The sequence below is a fragment of the Pithys albifrons genome, chromosome 27 (genome assembly GCF_047495875.1).
Source record: "Pithys albifrons albifrons isolate INPA30051 chromosome 27, PitAlb_v1, whole genome shotgun sequence".
In the NCBI taxonomy this organism is placed as follows: domain Eukaryota; kingdom Metazoa; phylum Chordata; class Aves; order Passeriformes; family Thamnophilidae; genus Pithys; species Pithys albifrons.
Window position 1 is genome coordinate 827,858 of NC_092484.1, and position 19,142 is coordinate 846,999.

General features: G+C 44.4%; 1 protein-coding gene across 6 annotated transcripts in view; it reads right to left on the reverse strand.

Annotated features, from left to right (window-relative positions):
• EPS15L1 (epidermal growth factor receptor pathway substrate 15 like 1) overlaps positions 1–19,113 on the reverse strand; it is a 52,364-nt gene extending 33,251 nt beyond the window's left edge. For 4 of the 6 annotated variants that reach the window (XM_071577871.1, XM_071577868.1, XM_071577872.1 and 1 more), the window contains exons 1-14: positions 19,065–19,113; positions 12,570–12,611; positions 12,291–12,380; positions 11,385–11,432; positions 10,318–10,413; positions 8,508–8,570; positions 7,582–7,707; positions 6,099–6,158; positions 5,518–5,754; positions 3,897–4,054; positions 3,334–3,490; positions 2,525–2,587; positions 931–1,016; positions 491–563 (exon numbers count right to left, since the gene is read on the reverse strand). In XM_071577871.1, coding sequence (XP_071433972.1) covers positions 491–563; positions 931–1,016; positions 2,525–2,587; positions 3,334–3,490; positions 3,897–4,054; positions 5,518–5,754; positions 6,099–6,158; positions 7,582–7,707; positions 8,508–8,570; positions 10,318–10,413; positions 11,385–11,432; positions 12,291–12,380; positions 12,570–12,611; positions 19,065–19,094 — 1,329 coding nt within the window. In that variant the 5' untranslated portion in view covers positions 19,095–19,113. The remainder of the gene's footprint in view (positions 1–490; positions 564–930; positions 1,017–2,524; positions 2,588–3,333; positions 3,491–3,896; positions 4,055–5,517; positions 5,755–6,098; positions 6,159–7,581; positions 7,708–8,507; positions 8,571–10,317; positions 10,414–11,384; positions 11,433–12,290; positions 12,381–12,569; positions 12,612–19,064) is intronic. The other 2 variants (XM_071577870.1, XM_071577869.1) reach the window with 2 other exon arrangements.
• Between the last annotated feature and the right edge of the window lie 29 nt (positions 19,114–19,142).

Genomic DNA, 19,142 nt, shown 5'->3' on the forward strand with positions numbered 1-19,142 from the left:
TGACCAGCCACACACAAACAGGTTTGCAAAACCCAAAAGATTTTCTGCATCACATGAGCTCAACCTGCATGTTTTACTTCTGCAGGAGAAATCAGGAAATAAATCAGTGCCCACAAGAAGGAAAGAGACTGTGACACATACATGGCACTGAGTTATATCCTAATTACCAAATCCAATACTCTTGACAATGATTTCCTAAATTACAGTCTCAGTTAAGCACTGACAAAGAAGATATTTCAAAGTGTTCACGTATCAACTTCTGTTTCTATTACCCAGCACCAAATGAAAACATTTCTGATGGAGTCAGATGAGAACATTTCTGATGGAGAACAGGAAAATAAAATTCTTTCTGTAACTTAGAGGAAAAATCCTATGAAAGAAAGAAAGACTTGTCCAGCAGCAACATAAAGAACAACAAGAAAAATGCTTAATTCCCATATATAATTTGGAATAAAATGAAAACTACTGATAATAAACTAAGAGTTTTTACCTGAACTTCATTGGTTTTCTGTCTGATTGATTCTTCCTTTTCCCTAATGTCCTGCTCCAGTGAATATTTTTCTCTGCCAAATAAACAAGCACATGTATTTATGATTAGTTAAATAATACAACACATGCATGCAAAAAATCAATTAAATATTACTCTGGAATAATATTTAATGTAGCTAAAAATGCCAGCCCATATTCTCATATATTTTTTTAAAGGAGTAAAGGTTTATATCTGTCAATTATTCTTCAAAAAATACTATCTGTGCCCATAATCAATGTCCTGAAGTCACGTGGCAGAATCAGGCTGGCTTTGAGGAACTGGGACATTTGACACCAATTCCAGTGACAAATAATTATAAAATGACTAAAAGTAAACAAAAGGAACTGACACATCAGTACTACAGATTATTATTCAAGATTTTGTTAACAGTCCCCCATTACCTCTGCAGCTGTGCAATTTCTTGGCTAATGTCATCCAGCTCCTTCACCCCTGTAAATTCTCCTGATCCAACAGAACTTGCACTGTCCTGTTAAGAACAAAACAGTCTGTTAAAAATGTCAAGTTGTAACAGGAGCTCCTCCTTTACAAAGGCTGAGGACAGAGGTGGGATACAAAATTGACATTATATGCATTTGTAAAATGCTGTGAGACACATCAAATTATTCTGCAACAAGCAGGAACAGCCACCCAATTCTACCTGTGAGACAGGAGAATTGTCTCTATGCCCACAGCACAGCAGGGACAGGACATGCACAATGGCAAGGAATAAACTGCAGGCTATAGGAAAGATAAAATTCAAAACCTAAAACCAGCTCTGCTACAGTCAGAAGTAAAGTTTCCAGTTGTAGTTTCAGTCTTCTTGAGCCCTGCCACAAATTCATGGCAATTTCTGCAATTATTCAGGTCATTTCTACACCCATGGAGGGGTAAATCAGGGAAGATGCAGAAGGCAGCCCTTGCCTTTTAGATAAGACTATCAGAAGTTATTAGAAAGGATCTCAGCATTAGGTACAAAATTGGTTGTTATTATTATAAAAAGGACTGCTCTGCAAAAACCCACTGCAACTGAGCAAAAGCTGCAGCACTGAACTCCCTGCTAATATGAAAAAACAGGAGACTTATAAATTTTAAATAGCATTTGAAAAAGAAGAAGGCACAGTTTGCTTGCTTTGAGGTTGCTGTGCTAACCACAGAAAGCTTGACTTTATTAAATTAAAAAAACCAAACAAGAATCTAATGAATAAACCAAGACCAGTAGAGTAAAACAGGACACTTTCATAGAAACATCAGGTGAATATACAGTTTAAATGATTTAATTAAGTCCTCACTTTGGGGTGATCATTCCTTTTGTAATATGCCATTAAGTAATCATAAATAAAAAACAATAAGAACTAATTATTATGGCAGCAAATCAACAGCTTCTAACATTGTTTCTGTATTGTCAGGCCAGACAGAGGTTTGCTGAGAGACCTGCACTGAATGCTGGGCAGGGTCACAGGAACTCACAGGTCTTTTCCAACCTATTTGATCTTATGGTTCTATGAAGGTGTCACCCAACAGGACTAGGAAATAAGTTAAAATGAGCTGCTGCACTGATTAGGATAAAAACCACTTAACAAAGCTCACTAAGCTCAGTTTATTTCATGGTATGCAAAGCTAAATACACACTGGATGGAAAAAAAACTAGAATTAGTTGGAAATAATGGGAAGCTTAAAGCTCTCACACCAAGATGTATTTACTGCTCACAGTTTCAGAGAACTAATCCATGAGTAACTTGAACGTGCCAGGACTGAGCTGCCTGTACCAGGAACTTCCTGATAGACCAACACAGCCCAAATTGTTGAGGGAAGAAATATCTCCAGGTCAGCAGCCAGTGCTGGGCACTTCCCACTGCTGTGACATTCCAGCATGCCAAGAGGAATGGCACAGAACTCAGGAGCAGAGACAGGCAAAGACAGAGAAATAAAAAGTGGGTTTGAAGGCAGCAGCAAACACAAAAAAAGGTGCATTCCTTTGACATCACAGTTACTCACACGCCGCATTTCTGTTAGTGCTGAGATCTCAGTTCCTACAGGGGTCAAGTAACCTGACAGAGTCTACAGAAAGAGGATACAGGAAAAGCCTTTAAAGGACCACAGCAACAGCAACAATTAAATTATTTACAGCTCCAAAGGTTTCTGGTTAGGGAAAGTTAAAAGAAGTAAATAAAAATAGCATATAATTTACAGAAAAGATGAAGGTATTGAGATGACAGAGGTCTTTATTCATTTCAGTTTCAGAAATATAGTGATACAGTTGAGGAAAGGAACAAAGCAGGGTCCAGCAAAGCATCAAACACTCCAGTTAAGTAGCATTAACAGTGATGGATACAGGACTGTGGACTGGCATGATACAAGGCATAAATCCCAGAAACTAGGAAGTTATCACTCTTCATTTAGCCATTAAAAAAATTTACATTTCCATTAGAGGAATTTGGTGCTGATCACAGCCAGGGACAGGCTACTCAACCAGCTTTTAGTATTTGCTGTTATGAGTTCCCTGTAGTGAAAACCCCCAGCCTTCTCTATGACAAACCAGTACTTTTCATGCTAGGCTTTTTTCAGCATTAGGGTCCCTTTATTTATGGAATATCTTCCTGCATTTTTCTTTACTTACTGTCTTGGTTGCTAAAACTTTATGCATATTTTCAAATGTTAAAGAATTTTTAAGAGGAGGTAAGAAAAAAAAATATTGGCAATTCTTTACCAAGATACTACAAAAAAAATCTACAAAATTCCTACTCAAAGCCTGTTGTTTCAAAGCATGTAAGTTCAGTGTTATCTACAAATAATGCCTGACTCACCTGGATGGGAGTGTTCCTCTCTGAGGGAGGGATCATATCTGCAGATAATACTTGGGGGGGATCAATCCCTTTGCTGACCTTCTGTTGAATGAGATACATGGCGAGTGCAAACTGATCTTTGCTGAGCTTTCCCATCTGTCTTGTGTCTGCCAAAGCCCTGGGAAAAAAACAGAGCACACTTATAAACAAGAAAATCTTATTCCTCCTCTACCAGAAAGCCTGAAATACACATATACATGTAATTTCCTTTTGATTTATCCTCATGAGAGTTTGCTTATTCTAGTCAGAGTTCCATACACAGAGCAGTATTTTATGAGATACAGTTAAATGAACAGAGCAGTGTTACTCTGAGAAAATACTTAGAGCACAAAATATTTAGAGAACTTCAAAGGCCAATCACAGTTCAGAGTGACCCATTCCCTCCCTCCCAGAAAAGCAAAGGGAAGGGAGTGTTTATTTCTCCATTTTCCACATAGCCCACATATTGCAGTACAAGAAGAGGACAAGGAGAAGAGGTTGGGGGGGGTTTTTGTTTCTGGTTAGAGCTACTAGAGAATTCTTACCATATATGTGCTAGGAGATTCTGAGACAGACCTGAATGCATAAAAATGTCCTTTACTTCTTGGCCACTCACAAAGCCATCCATGTCTGTGTCTGTTTTTAAGAAAATTTCATCGTATCGCACTTTTTCCGACATTGGCACTACCCAGTTCACAGCTGGCTGCAAAGCAGAGTGGGAGATTTCAAAAGAAGAGAAACAGCCTTTATCAATACACTGAATATATCCACAATCCAGAGCTGGATGTGCTGACCATCTTGCACAATCCAGTCTGACTGATAAATAGCTATTTTCACTGCATGGTTTAATTTTGGATTTTTTTTATCTGAATAAAAATACTGATAAGCAGCTCTGCATCAGCTGAAAAGCATTAATTCTTTGGAAATACAGACCTAGGCATATTAAGTCTTCATGCTAATAACAGGAAATTTAGAAGGCAGATTAATCATTTCTCTGGTATTAAAGTAGATACAGGAATATTATTATTACACATAAAGATTTCACCTGTTACACATAAAGATTAGATTTGTTACCTCATGGTCACACTGACTACAATTCATCTGTTCTTCTTCCATTCTTGCAAGTCTGACCACCCTCATTTCATCCCTTCCACCCAAACCATCCAAACACAAGTGCTCACATGAGGCAAAAAGTGAATCACAGAATCATAGAATGGATTGGGTTGGAAAAGACCACTGAGATCATCAAGTCCAACCCTTGGTCCAACTCCAGTCCCTTTACCAGATCATGGCACTCAGTGCCACGGCCAAGCTCAGTTGAAAAACCTCCAGGGATGGGGAATCCACCCCCTCTCTGGGCAGCCCATTCCAATCCCTGAGCACTCTCTCTGCAAAGAATTTCTTTCTGATCTCCAACTTCAATTTCCCCTGGCAGAGCTTGAGCCCCCCTTGTCCTATTGCTGAGTGCCTGGGAGAAGAGACCAACCCCCAGCTGGCCAGAACTTCCCTTCAGGCAGTTCCAGACAGTGCTGAGGTCACCTCTGAGCCTCCTCTTCTCCAGGCTGAACACCCCCAGCTCCCTCAGCCTCTCCCCACAGCACTTGTGCTCCAGTCCCTTCTCCAGCCTCGTTGCTCTTCTCACTTGGGTTGGAAGAGACCTCTGAGTTCATCAAGTCCAACACTTGATCCAACCCCACTGGGATCACTCTGGCACTCTGTGCCCTGGGCTGGTGATCCCAGTGGGGTTGGATCAAGACCTGGTGGATTCTCTATCCCTGGAGGTGTTTCAGAGGACACTCAGTGCCACCTCCAGTCCCTTCTCCAGCCTCGTTACTCTTCTCTGGCCCCACTCCAGTCCCTCAATCTCTTGCCTCAACTGAGGGGCCCAGGACTGAACACAACACTCAAGGTGTGGCCTCCCCAAGGCAGAGTCCAGGGGAAGGGTCACTGCCCTGGGCCTGCTGGCCACGCTAGTTTGGATCCAGGCCAGGATCCCATTGGCCTTCTTGGCCACCTGGGCACACTGTTGGCTCCTGTTGAGCTTCCTGTCCCTCAGTCCCCCCAGGTCCCTCTGCCTGGCTGCTCTCCAGCCACTCTGTGCCCAGCCTGGAGCGCTGCAGGGGGTTGTTGCTTTTCCCTGCTCAAAAAAGAAATTAAGATGTGTACCTGTGCTTGTTTGATGCTGTGCTTGGGAGACAAACTCCCCGTGCTGTTGAGGCTGTTGACGCTGCCGTGGGAGGGGGTGGAACGGAGGCTGTCCTTGGGTGGGGGGCTGGCAGGGAGAACAGGAACTGCTCCAGGAAACACCGGTGTCTTCTTTCTTTTAGAAGGTGGTATGAGAGAAGGGGGCAATTGTGAAGGAACTGACTCTTTCTCAAGAGCTCTATAAACCAAATGCATTGCCTGCAAAGGCAGAAAGGTCAGACAACATTCACAATTAGCAGAAAAAAAACCCAACAACATCTTCCAGTGTCAGTCATTTACATATTAGTAAAACAAAGCAGGGTTAGAGATGGAAACCAGAGCAGATTGTTTTGAATGTAATTCCAGCAAGTTTAATCTTGATGACATAGATAAGAGTCAGGAGATGGATTTGAGGAAGATCATTTAATAGCTTCATGTGAACAGTGTAGATTAGAACAGCCAACTGAAGCAGAGAAAGCTGCAAAGCTCTTGAGGGGAAAAAAAAGAGCTATTTGCTCTGCCAGACAGACTAGGCTGTGAACTGAGAATTTAAGGTAACCTACCACAGCAAATTCATCCTTGTCCAGGTGTCCATCTTTATCAATATCACTGAGGTCCCAGACCTGCAGCAATTAAGATAAAAAAATGATTTAGAGAGCAAGTTACATTTTGTACATTCATCATATTAACATGCCCTCTAAGGACTCTCAATAGATTTTGGTCAAGATCACATTAGTTATATTAGACTATCTAAATATCCTCTGATGAAACAGACTGGATTAGAGTTTTCTGGTAGTGTGAGCCAACCAGTTCTGGCTGCAACACAGGCAGACTTTTCATCTTCCTCTGGTGCAATTCAAGAGTCACCAAGCTGACCAAAAGCACTCAGAGGTGTCTTTCTGAACTGTCCACAGGATGTGGGCCAGCAGATCATCCAAATGTCTTTTAAGAAAACTAAAATATTTTAGAAAACTCAATACATTTCTAATTCCTATTCCATTCTTAGATGATTAGTTTCTAACTAAAAACTTCTGCATCTCCCTCTGACCCCCTGAATTTTCTATGGGAAAGAATTTAAGTATTTATCAACTTCAGCTCATTATTAGGTCAGGTACAGTCAATGAAACTTGCAGCAGATTTAGAGGGATACAAAACTTCATGTACTCCAACACTCAGCCACCAACCAGCACTGATTAATCATTAATATGACTTGGAGAAAGGAGAGTGCAAAGAAAGCCAAAACAGGCTCAGCTCTCTCAACTCTATTTTATCACCTGAACTTCTACTGTGACAGTAACAAGATAAAATCCAAAGCCTTTCAAGACTCAGCACTTCACAATACTCAAGTACAGAATTAAAACAAGTCATACTTAGATTTTGTAGATAATACAGAGAAAAAGGCAGCTCTTCCTGGAGAGATAAAAGGACGTAACGCAGAGACAGCTCTTACATAGAATGAATTCATTCTCAGGCATATCAATATGCAAAGCCTTAAAGAATGTGTTTTAAATGGAAGCAGAAAAAGACTTTCACATTTGCTTTCCCTGCAAATATGCAATGGATGCACCAAACTCAGTTCTTGGCAGTATTTATAAATATACATGAAAAAACCCAAACTTGACAAGTTGACAGCTACAATAAATGAAGATGTTCTGAGGTGTTCTCCTGTATCAACAGGGGATGTATTTAGTGGGATGTCTAATAACTCATAATTGTAAAAATGACAAAACAGTGGAATATAATGTTATAAAAGCTACTACAGTTTAGGAAACCTTGTCTTGCCTTTAAAATACCAAAATCAAAATTTCCAGCCACTGAAATGAATGGAGAGATAATGAAGCCAATCTACTCTAAGGCTGAAAATTACTATTATTCTTATGACTAAGTGGAAGACTTCAGAGACTTAATGTTCCTGCTTGACAGCATGTACTTTATGCAGAATTTCAGCCAAAACCTAATCTATGTTGATAAATTACATTTAAATATTTAACATTGCAACTATGAGAAGCTAAACAGAGATTACCAAACTCTAAACAGCACACTTACCCTTCCAAGGATATCAAGAGGTAGCTTTGAATTCATCAGTACTGGTTTTACTTTGTCTCCTGAAAGTAAACCATTTACTGGCAAAAGGCTTTCAAAAATACCATCAAACTTTGCTTTTTCTTCCACCTAGTTGGTAAGAAATAGTCTGAATAAGTAAAAAAATGTGCCTGTGTGAGTGTTGAAAATGAGATCTTGGAAGAAATTAAGACTGGGCAGTAACATGTTCATCCCAAATTTCCATTATTTCTTGCTGTATTTAGAGAGATTTAGGAGCTTAATTTCAGAGCTGAGGTTATGACAGCTGAGAGATTTTACCATGCAGCAGACAAGATGTGTTTCTGTCTTAAAAAAACTTGGATAAACTACACAGAACTAAAGTCTACTCTGCCCATTTTAAGTACAAGATGTAAGTACAAAACAATAACCAGCATCATAAATTGTTTTATTAAATTTCCACCTTTTGAAAATGTTTGAAAATTAACTGAATATAAATACCCACATATATGCATCAAAAGTTACTTGTATTACATGTATCACTGAATGCTAATCAGAACATAGGAACTCAAGCTTTAAATTAATAATTCAGGATGGATTTAGTGAAATGCTTTGCTGTTCTCAGTGGGGCTCCTTTATACAAACAATGACAGTGCCTAATTGTAGGATTCTGGAAGAAATCCAGGCAGAAGATTAAAATTCATTGTGTTTTAAAAACATCACACCAGGGGTTGTCAAATCATTGTTTAATACTTATTGCACATGTAAAACTGCACCTCCACATTCCCCATTGTGCACAAGTCTGCACAGAAAGGGAGGATTTCTGAAATGGGAAATAGATTGGATACAAAATCCTCTCACTGGGAAAATGATACAGAAGGAAAAGTTTGACTTTTAAAGGATGGATGGAATGTATTGTCTTTTCCACTTACCCTGACAGCCCAGTGAGTCTCTGTTGAAGGTGGAGTGATCAGCAAAGGACTGCTGGAGTCATGCTGAAAAAAAGAGAACTTTTATTTATGTATGTTTATAAATATCCAGACTTCTGTTTCTCCCTGAAGGGAAGTTCTGGCCAGGTGGGGGTTGGTCTCTTCTCCCAGGCACTCAGCAATAGGACAAGGGGGGCTCAAGCTCTGCCAGGGGAAATTGAAGTTGGAGATCAGAAAAAAATCCTTTCCAGAGAGAGTGCTCAAGGATTGGAATGGGCTGCCCAGAGAGGGGGTGGATTCCCCATCCCTGGAGGATTTTAACCTGAGCTTGGCCGTGGCACTGAGTGCCATGATCTGGTAAAGGGACTGGAGTTGGACCAAGGGTTGGACTTGATGATCTCAGAGGGCTTTTCCAACCCAGCTGATTCTGTGATTCTGTGGATGTGGCACTGAGGGAGAATCCACCATGTCTTGATCCAACCCTACAGTGGGATTGGATCAAGGATTGGATCAAGGGTTGGATCACAGCAGGGTTGGATCAAGGATTGGATCAAGGGTTGGATCACAGTGGGATTGGATCAAGGATTGGATCAAGGGTTGGATCAAGGGTTGGATCAAGGGTTGGATCACAGCGGGGTTGGATCAAGGATTGGATCAAGGGTTGGATCACAGTGGGATTGGATCAAGGATTGGATCAAGGGTTGGATCACAGGGGGATTGGATCAAGGATTGGATCAAGGGTTGGATCACAGCGGGGTTGGATCAAGGATTGGATCAAGGGTTGGATCACAGTGGGATTGGATCAAGGATTGGATCAAGGGTTGATCACAGCGGGATTGGATCAAGGATTGGATCAAGGGTTGGATCACAGTGGGATTGGATCAAGGATTGGATCAAGGGTTGATCACAGCGGGGTTGGATCAAGGATTGGATCAAGGGTTGGATCACAGTGGGATTGGATCAAGGATTGGATCAAGGGTTGGATCACAGCGGGGTTGGATCAAGGATTGGATCAAGGGTTGGATCACAGCAGGGTTGGATCAAGGATTGGATCAAGGGTTGGATCACAGTGGGACTGGATCAAGGATTGGATCAAGGGTTGGATCACAGCGGGGTTGGATCAAGGATTGGATCAAGGGTTGGATCACAGTGGGACTGGATCAAGGATTGGATCAAGGGTTGGATCACAGCGGGATTGGATCAAGGATTGGATCAAGGGTTGGATCACAGTGGGGTTGGATCAAAGGTTGGACTTGCTGATCTCAGAGGTCATTTCCAACCCAATCCATTCTATGATTCTGTGATTCTAATCCTTACTAATTGCTTTAAGAGATGGTTGTAGACATGAAGCTTAATTACACTGAGGGAAACAGGTTGCACATGTACCTAAATAAAAGTCACACTTATTTATACCATTACAGCTCTTGGATAAGGACATTTATGAGGTGCATTAAATACCCAAACACACAACTTAAGAGGTTCTGCAGCAACTCCTGCAGGCAAAGCTGCAGATGTGACTTTTACTACCCACTCCCGATCACCCAGCTCAAAAATAACTTTATTTTCTTTCTTTTTTTTCCTAAATTCAGAGTTTAGCCATTATCAGCTTCCTGCCCAAGCTGACAGAGTTAAACCTGCAGACCCCACACCAAAGGACAGGACTGTGGCAGCCCCAGCCTGTGATCCAAGGACACTTTGCCATCAAACTGCAGCCTCAGAACAGTCTTTTGGAAACACAGGATCATTCCAAGGTTCCAGCTGAAGCCTCAGTTCCCATATAAGACAGAAACACATTTAGGTGGGTGTTACTTACGAATTTAGGAGGTGGCACAGTCAAGTTCAGGCTGCTCAGGTTGACATCGTGGCCATTCTGTGCACAGGCCACGAGGCGCAACGCGACGTAAAAACCCTACAAATAATCACAGTGTCCATTTAAAACCAGAATAAATCAGGAAAAACAAGCCATTTATGATATTTAGTGACACTGTGTGTGACACTTTTCCAACCCAACTGATTCTCTTTTCCAACCCAATTGATTCTGTGATTCTATGAGATTGGATGTGGTACTGAGTGCCATGATCTCGTAAAGGGATTGGAGTTGGATCAAGGGTTGGATTTGATGATCTCAGAGGTCTCTTCCAACCCAACTGAGAAGAGCAACGAGGCTGGAGAAGGGACTGGAGCACAAGCCCTATGGGGAGAGGCTGAGGGAGCTGGGGGTGTTCAGCCTGGAGAAGAGGAGGCTCAGAGGTGACCTCAGCACTGTCTGGAACTCCCTGAAGGGAAGTTCTGGCCAGCTGGGGGTTGGTCTCTTCTCCCAGGCACTCAGCAATAGGACAAGGGGGGCTCAAGCTCTGCCAGGGGAAATTTAACTTGGAGATCAGAAAGAAATTCTTCCCAGAGAGAGTGCTCAGGGATTGGAATGGGCTGCCCAGAGAGGGGGTGGATTCCCCATCCCTGGAGGTTTTTCAGCTCAGCTTGGCCGTGGCACTGAGTGCCATGATCTGGTAAAGGAACTGGAGTTGGACCAAGGGTTGGACTTGATGATCTCAGAGGGCTTTTCCAATCCATTCTGTGACTCTATGGATGTGGCACTGAGGGAGAATCCACCACATCTTGATCCAACCACGGAGTGCCCTGGGCTGGTGATCACAGTGGGGTTGGATCAAGGGTTGGACTTGATGATCTCAGAGGTCTTGGATATGAGCAGTGGATATCTCACTTGGATATCTCACTTGGATATGAGCAGTGCTGGGGAAAAAATCTCATCTTGTAAACAAAAACTTGACCCAAATAAAGCTGAGGATGAGCAGTATTGGGGTCAGGGTTTGCTTGAAACAAGGGTGATCTGTGGCACATCTACAGCAACCTTTCATTTACCTGTTTATCTAAGTATCCTTTCCCCTCTGGGTCAGCCAAATCCCATATCTGTGGAGACAGAAAATAAAAGCCACTGTGAATTTAAAACAAAACTGTTATGGGTTCACCCAGGTGGGCCTAGATTTGGGCTCTGGAGTCTGGACTAGGCTGAAGCTGTCAGCTGACCTGAGCTGGGCTGAGCTGACAGCTGACCTCTCCTAGCCAGTAAGTTTGTATTCCATCCCACATTATGGCATCATCTCCAGGGAAGTAGGAACCAGTGTGGGAGTGGTTAAGGCAGTTGCTTCTCAGCCTCCTCTTGGGAGGACACACGATGCTGCCCCAGGGGGGATGGAGAGGACCAGGCCCACCACTGGCTCACAGGGGATCTCAGGAAAGTAAAATGTGTTGTTCTGGGTCTCCCCTTTCTGCTTGAGTTTGTCTCCCTGGGGAATAAGTCTTTTCTTAAGTAATGTGGAGTTAGGACAGTAGCATTTGTGTGTTTGTTAAGAAATTGAAGTGGGGACTTTGTTGTTGCAGACTTGTGTGAGTGAATATTTGTACTCTCTTCTAATTGTCTCTTTCTTTCTGTGAAAAATTCATGTAGTTTTAGTATAAACGTGGTTTGAAGTGTTTTTTTTTCCCTTCCCCTCCCTTTTCCTCCCTTTCCCTGGTGTTAGGAGGGAGGCTTTTCTCTCTGTGCTTGGGAGGGTTGGCAGTTGCTTATCTCAAACCAAGACAAAAACTCAGTTCAACAGTTCACACCTTGTGGCCTCTTGAAGTGGCCACTCAGCTCTGAATTATGACACACAATGTTATTTCATTGTCAAGTTAAACAACAAAAACGTTACACAAAAGTTTTCCTTTTAGATTGCTCATTTCACTCAAAAAAGTACACAAAAGTATTATCCAATTCCTTCAACTTACTTTTCCAAGGATGATATCAGAGAGACCAGATTTTTTAAGAAACAGAGCAGCTTCACTTGCCCCAACTCTCCCCGTGTATGTTGGATCTACCTGAAAGAGAAAAATTAACTTTTAATTGAAACATGACTGTTGTGAAAGCAGAGATGAGAAATGTGGTGTCTCCAGGTCAGGAGTTACACAAACTGCATGAGCAGTTTGCAGTGGGGAAAGGAAAGAGATGACAATCTTGAGCAAGAAGAAACTGCACTTTATTTTTGCTTTTTTCTATGAAGAATGTACCTGTTTGTAGTAAGTTTCATATATTGGATTCCCAGTAGGAAACTGAAACATAAGTAAGAAAAGAGAATGAATAGAAATCACCATTTACAAGAAAAAAACATAAAGCACTTTGTGAATTAATTCTACAGAGAATCTAAAATAGAGTGTTAATTCTCTGTGATGGAAACCAAATACCTGAAATTTAAGTGTGGGTAACTGTGATCCCCCCAAACCTGTGGCCAACAGGTTCCTGTCACCTCCTAGAACTTCTCATTCATCAGCATTCCAACTTCTCCTCATGCTTTTAATCAACAACTACATGAAAATAAGGTTTTGTAGAACAGCTTTGAACTATTTGCCAAAGTATTTCAGGTCTCAGGATGAGAACTGCTGCCAACAAAGGGCCAGTTTTCAACCCAGTGCTGACCTGACTCCCTGCTGGAATAGTTTCAGTTAGACACCCATCCAGAGCCCCAGCCTGTGATTATTTCAGCACTAAGATCTAGAAGTGAAAGAGAGTAAAACAAAAAATAAATAGAATAAATGGCTAATTGCCAATGTCACAATTTCCTGACAATGAAGGATTTCAAACTGCATTACACCAAAGCAGCAGAGCCAAGGGAGGCCCTTCCTTTTCAGGGCACTTAACAAGAAGATCTCACTCCCTTCCCTCCTGCTGATGTTCCAAGCAGATGGAACTGAAATGCCAAAAGAGGCAGAGTCCCCAAACCCCCCATTTTCTCACTTGCCTCCTACAACTGCCACGTGAGTCCACGTGCAGGTTGTCCCTCCACACTGTTCTCCAGCAAAACCAACCCAGTCCAAAACAAGTTAAAGGCCTTAAAAAACAATCAACAAAATAACCCAACAAACAGTTTAATGAGCGAGATGCTGAGAGGTTACAACACTCCTAAGCCTGTCTGGGACAACGACTCTGCATCTCCAGGCCACCAGTCAGACACCTGACAAGGGAGTATTTCCCACCAACTCCCATCACTGGGATGTCACCTCTCAAATGCCACCTTCTCCCCTGTCATCTCCATGGATTTCCAGATGTTCTGGCTACTCTGAGTAAGGCAGAAACACAATGAAAGAAAAGGCCAATGAAATTTTATTTTACACCAAGAGAACCTTTCTGTGAATTTAAATAAACATGCCAAAGCTTAATTTAAGCAGCCATCTGAAATTACTGAGCACAACCCAACACTGACTCTGAGGATTAATAGCTCTATTTGGATAGGAAAATCCTGCATTTTCAGAACAGCTTCTTAAGCATCTATAATGTACTTCACTTTTGTCCTCCAACAAAGTAAGCTGCTCCATTCTCCATCCTCAGCACCCTCTGGAAGCTCCAGCTCTTCCTGAAGGATTTCAGAGGAATGCCTTGACTATAACTCACAAATCTGACTGTTCTTTCTGCTGACATGTGAATGATCAGCACAGCCAAGCACTGGGTTCCAGTCCAAGCAGGAAACACACCACTCAGAGAAAAGGGGGAAGTAGGAAACAGTCTGTCCCACTCTGAATCAAACCCAGCATGTTTTAGCCACCAAACCTTGTGCCTCTTGTTTATCAGAAAGCTCAGAGAAGAGTCAAACACAACTACAAGCTCCTCTAACTGATGAGTAACCCAGAGCGTGCAGAAACTGGACTCATACCAAGATCCAACACAAACCACTCCAGCAGCAGGACAGAATGATCTCATCCCATCACCAGTGTCACTCCTGTCACCCTCATTTGGTATTGTCAGCTATGCCATGTGGCTGAGTTACCATCAGAGGTGGCAGCAATACAGGGTGATGGGCTTTCTTCTACAGCAAAATATTCACCCAGGTGCTGCTGGAAAGCACATCAGCACTCAGTTAATTCCCTATTTGCAGAATTTTTCAAAGATTCAGCCTCTCCAGCTGATTTACCCAAATGACTGCACCTCTGTGATGAAGCAGACAAGACAAAATCGGTTCATGGGATAAAAATAGCACAGCTCTCCATCCAGCCCTCCCCACATGTGATGCCATCACCATCATTCAAGAGGATTCTGCAATTTGGGGATGTCTGCAGATGCAGGACCTGCCCAAGACTGTCAACACTGGCAAACAGAGACAAACACTGTGAAGAGTTGGCAGTTGATGATGTCAAAGCATAACCTGTCAGAAAATCATAGAATGGATTGGGTTGGAAAAGACCTCCGAGATCAGCAAGTCCAACCCTTGATCCAACCCCACTGGGATCCAACCCTTGATCCAACCCCACTGTGATCACCAGCCCAGGGCACAGAGTGCCCTGGGCTGGTGATCACAGTGGGGTTGGATCAAGACATGGTGGATTCTCACTCAGTGCCACATCCATAGAATCACAGAATGGATTGGAAAAGACCTCTGAGATCATCAAGTCCAACCCTTGGTCCAACTCCAGTCCCTTTACCAGATCATGGCACTCAGTGCCTCATCCAATCTCACCTTAAAACCCTCCAGGGATGGGGAATCCACCCCCTCTCTGGGCAGCCCATTCCAATCCCTGAGCACTCTCTCTGCAAAGAATTTCTTTCTGCTCTCCAACTCCAATTTCCCCTGGCAGAGCTTGAGCCCATCGTGCCCCCTTGTCCTATTGCTGAGTGCCTGGGAGAAGAGACCAACCCCCAGCTGGCCAGAACTTCCCTTCAGGCAGTTCCAGACAGTGCTGAGGTCACCTCTGAGCCTCCTCTTCTCCAGGCTGAACACCCCCAGCTCCCTCAGCCTCTCCCCACAGCACTTGTGCTCCAGTCCCTTCCCCAGCCTCGTTGCTCCTCTCTGGACGTTCAGTCAGAATTCCAGTTGAACCACCCCATGGTTCCTGTGCCTGCTCTGTGGTTCCCAATACCTCAGCTCTGATCAACACTTTGCACCATTTCCCAAAAAGACCCTTCAGAGCTCTGGTGCCTTGTTTTTTGATCTCCAAGCTGATTTCCTGCACAAATCTGAAGTTTGAGTCTCCCAGCAGATCCATCACTTCATTTGTGGTACAGGAACGGACGCTGATCCCGGGGCCTTTCTGCAGGGCTGGGAAAAAGGCAGGAGGAAGCTGCTGCCAGCAGAACTATTAATACATCCAGTTCTCTTTCCTGAGCTCCTCCCAGCACCACAAAGAGCTCTGGATCAGATGAATTACCTTCCTCAGTGTCCTTCTCTTCAAACATTTCCTTTTACTCACATCAACTACACCACAGGATAGATGAAAACAGGGAGTTTAAAAGGGGAAAAAAAACAAGGAGTTCACACAGACAAGAGCCAAAAAAGCTGCTTCTGCTGCCACAAAATGATTTATTTTGCCCTTTTACTACTTGCTGAGTACTCTGAGTTGTCTCAGAAAACTGAGCTACAAAAAGATCTGCAAAAGCATCCCAGTATTTCTGACACAACTCCCCAGACCTGCCTGAGGCTGCAGGTTGAGCATGTTTGGCACAGTGGAGAGACCACTGGCAGGGGCAGCAAATGGAAGAAAATAAAGATACCCAAGACAAAACAGAACTGGACTCAACTCCAAGAACCAATTTCACCATCTTGCTCTTCAACTGGGTTTATGCACAGTCAGGTGCAACAAAGGCAGATGAAATATTAAACAGTATATGAAGAGTATAGAATTCCAGAATGGTTTGGGTTGAAGGGACCTCAAAGCCCACCCAGTGCCACCCCTGCCATGGGCAGGGACACCTCCCACTGTCCCAGGGGGCTCCAACCTGGCCTGGGACACTCCCAGGGCTGGGGCAGCCACAGCTGCTCTGCCCACCCTGTGCCAGGGCCTGCCCACCCTCCCAGTGAGGATTTCTTCCTAAAGTGAAGAATTTCTTCCTAAAATGATTAATATGAAGGACAACATACAATTAACTACTTTCACAAGCTTGAATTAACCATATTGTTTCTAGCCCCTAACAGGCTGACATCAATATTCTTATTTTATGTCTTTTTGTGCCTGTTTTATGTCTTTTCAGCACACAGCACATGTGCCCTCTTCCATTCCTTCTAATTCCCTTTCTCCCATTTACAGTAACCAGCACAATTCTCCTCAGTAATCACTAGACTGAGGTGAGGAAAAGAGGAAGTTTATTAATTTCCTCTTTTAGTTCATTAATTTCAGGGAAATTCTGTTTACTGCCCTGATTGCAGCTCAATTACTCTTGACAGTTCACTACAAAAAATGGTTTAAAACGAGAATATTTACATTGAACTAACTGGAAAATAATGTCAAAATAACTGACATGTTCACAGAATGTGGTTCTTTTTCCCTTTACATGTTGTATCAAAGGAAATACCACTGAGAACTTAAACAACACAGAAACTGGACTTCTAGTGCAAATATATGATAATTATTTCATTTTTACCAATGTACTACAGACGTTTCACAACTACAAACTCACAGCCAGAGTTTATTTTACTCACATATTTTGCACCCCATTACCCCACTCCTGATAACAGTTTCTGTGGGCAGGGATTGTTTCAGATGTTTCTTAACATGTTCATTTAATTAAGCAGATGTTAATCTGGACTCCTGCTATTCAGGAGCTCAAAAGCAGCACATACTCTTAGTAAGAGACACAGCAAATGACGTGTTATTGAAGCATCACAGTCCACTGAGAGATAAATTTTCATAGTGTCACAAACAAAAGGTCATTATCAAACAGAAATCAATGTATTTAAGTACTACTAATAGCAGTTCTTCTCAATTTCTGACTGGCCAAGTATAAAATAATGTTAATTTCAAGGCACTGAGAGTGGTCTTGCTTTTCTTTTGCTTGAAAGGAAATAAGAAAAACCAACTCTATTTCCAGAAATATGGAAAAGTATAAACTTCTCCCAGGCACTCAGCAATAGGACAAGGGGGGCTCAAGCTCTGCCAGGGGAAATTGAAGTTGGAGATGAGAAAGAAATTCTTTGCAGAGAGAGTGCTCAGGGATTGGAATGGGCTGCCCAGAGAGAGGGTGGATTCCCCATCCCTGGAGGTTTTTAACCTGAGCTTGGCCGTGGCACTGAGTGCCATGATCTGGTAAAGGGACTGGAGTTGGACCAAGGGTTGGACTTGATGATCTCAGAGGTCTCTTCCAACCCAACTGAGAAGAGCAACAAGGCTGGAGAAGGGACTGGAGCACAAGTGCTGTGGGGAGAGGCTGAGGGAGCTGGGGGTGTTCAGCCTGGAGAAGAGGAGGCTCAGAGGTGACCTCAGCACTGTCTGGAACTGCCTGAAGGGAAGTTCTGGCCAGCTGGGGGTTGGTCTCTTCTCCCAGGCACTCAGCAATAGGACAAGGGGGGCTCAAGCTCTGCCAGGGGAAATTGAACTTGGAGATCAGAAAAAAATTCTTTACAGAGAGAGTGCTCAGGGATTGGAATGGGCTGCCCAGAGAGGGGGTGGATTCCCCATCCCTGGAGGTTTTTAACCTGAGCTTGGCCGTGGCACTGAGTGCCATGATCTGGTAAAGGGACTGGAGTTGGACCAAGGGTGGATTTGATGATCTCAGAGGTCTTTTCCAACCCAGCTGATTCTGTGATTCTGTGGATGTGGCACTGAGGGAGAATCCACCATGTCTTGATCCAACCCCACTGTGATCACCAGCCCAGGGCACTCTGTGCCCTGGGCTGGTGATCACAGTGGGGTTGGATCAAGGGTTGGATCACAGTGGGGTTGGATCAAGTGTTGGACTTGATGATCTCGGAGGTCTTTTCCAACCCAATCCATTCTGTGAGTCTAAACAGCAATCACACTGCTTAGCTTGGAATTATTTGGGTGAGAAGTTAATAAAAAAATCCCCAAACTTGTAACAACAAAAAACAGCCAGTGGACTCTGAACATTCAACCAGAGCTGGAAGGAGCCTCTCCCAGAGCCTCGTTAACCCCATTCCAAGGGTCGGGGAACGTGCCTGTTCCCTGCCCTGCTGAAGCCTCATCCTGCCACTGATGGGCGAACAAACCCCTCCTGCTCTCCCCGCAGCCCCTTCCCGGTGTCCCTGCACAGCCGCGACACCAAGTCGCGACACCGTGTCACGACAGCCCGGCGGCTCAGGGCGGTACAATCGGGAGAAGCGGGTGACGCACCCCTGGTCGGAACCTCCGCCCCGGCCCTCGGACCCCCAGGCCGCGACAACCCCCGCGGTCCCCGGACTGCGGCTCGGGCGGGGGAGCGCCTGGAGACCCCCGGCCCGGCCTTGCCCTTCCCTTCCCTTCCCTTCCCTTCCCTTCCCTCTTCCCTTTCCTTCCCTTCCCATCCCGGGGCGCAGCTCCGGGGCCTCCGCAAGGGGAGCGCCCCCAGCACGGCCGGGCCCGGGGGCACAGCGGGGGCCGCTCCTTCGCCCGCCCCGCCCGGGTCCCGCTCCCCGCCGCGCTCCGACCCTTTCCCCCCGCGGGCCGAACGTTCTCCTCCCGGGCACGGGGCCCGCTGCCCGCCCCGGCCGCACCGCCCGCGGGCAGGGCCCGCTGCCTGCAGGGCCCGCCCGGCGCGGGGAGCGAGGGAGGGCGGCCCGCGGTGCCGCCGCAGCCCCGGGCCGGTACCTGCTGGCTGAGGGGAATGAGCGCCGCCATCTTCCTCCCGCTGGGTCGGGCCGCGGCCGGGGCGGGGCGAGGGGCGGG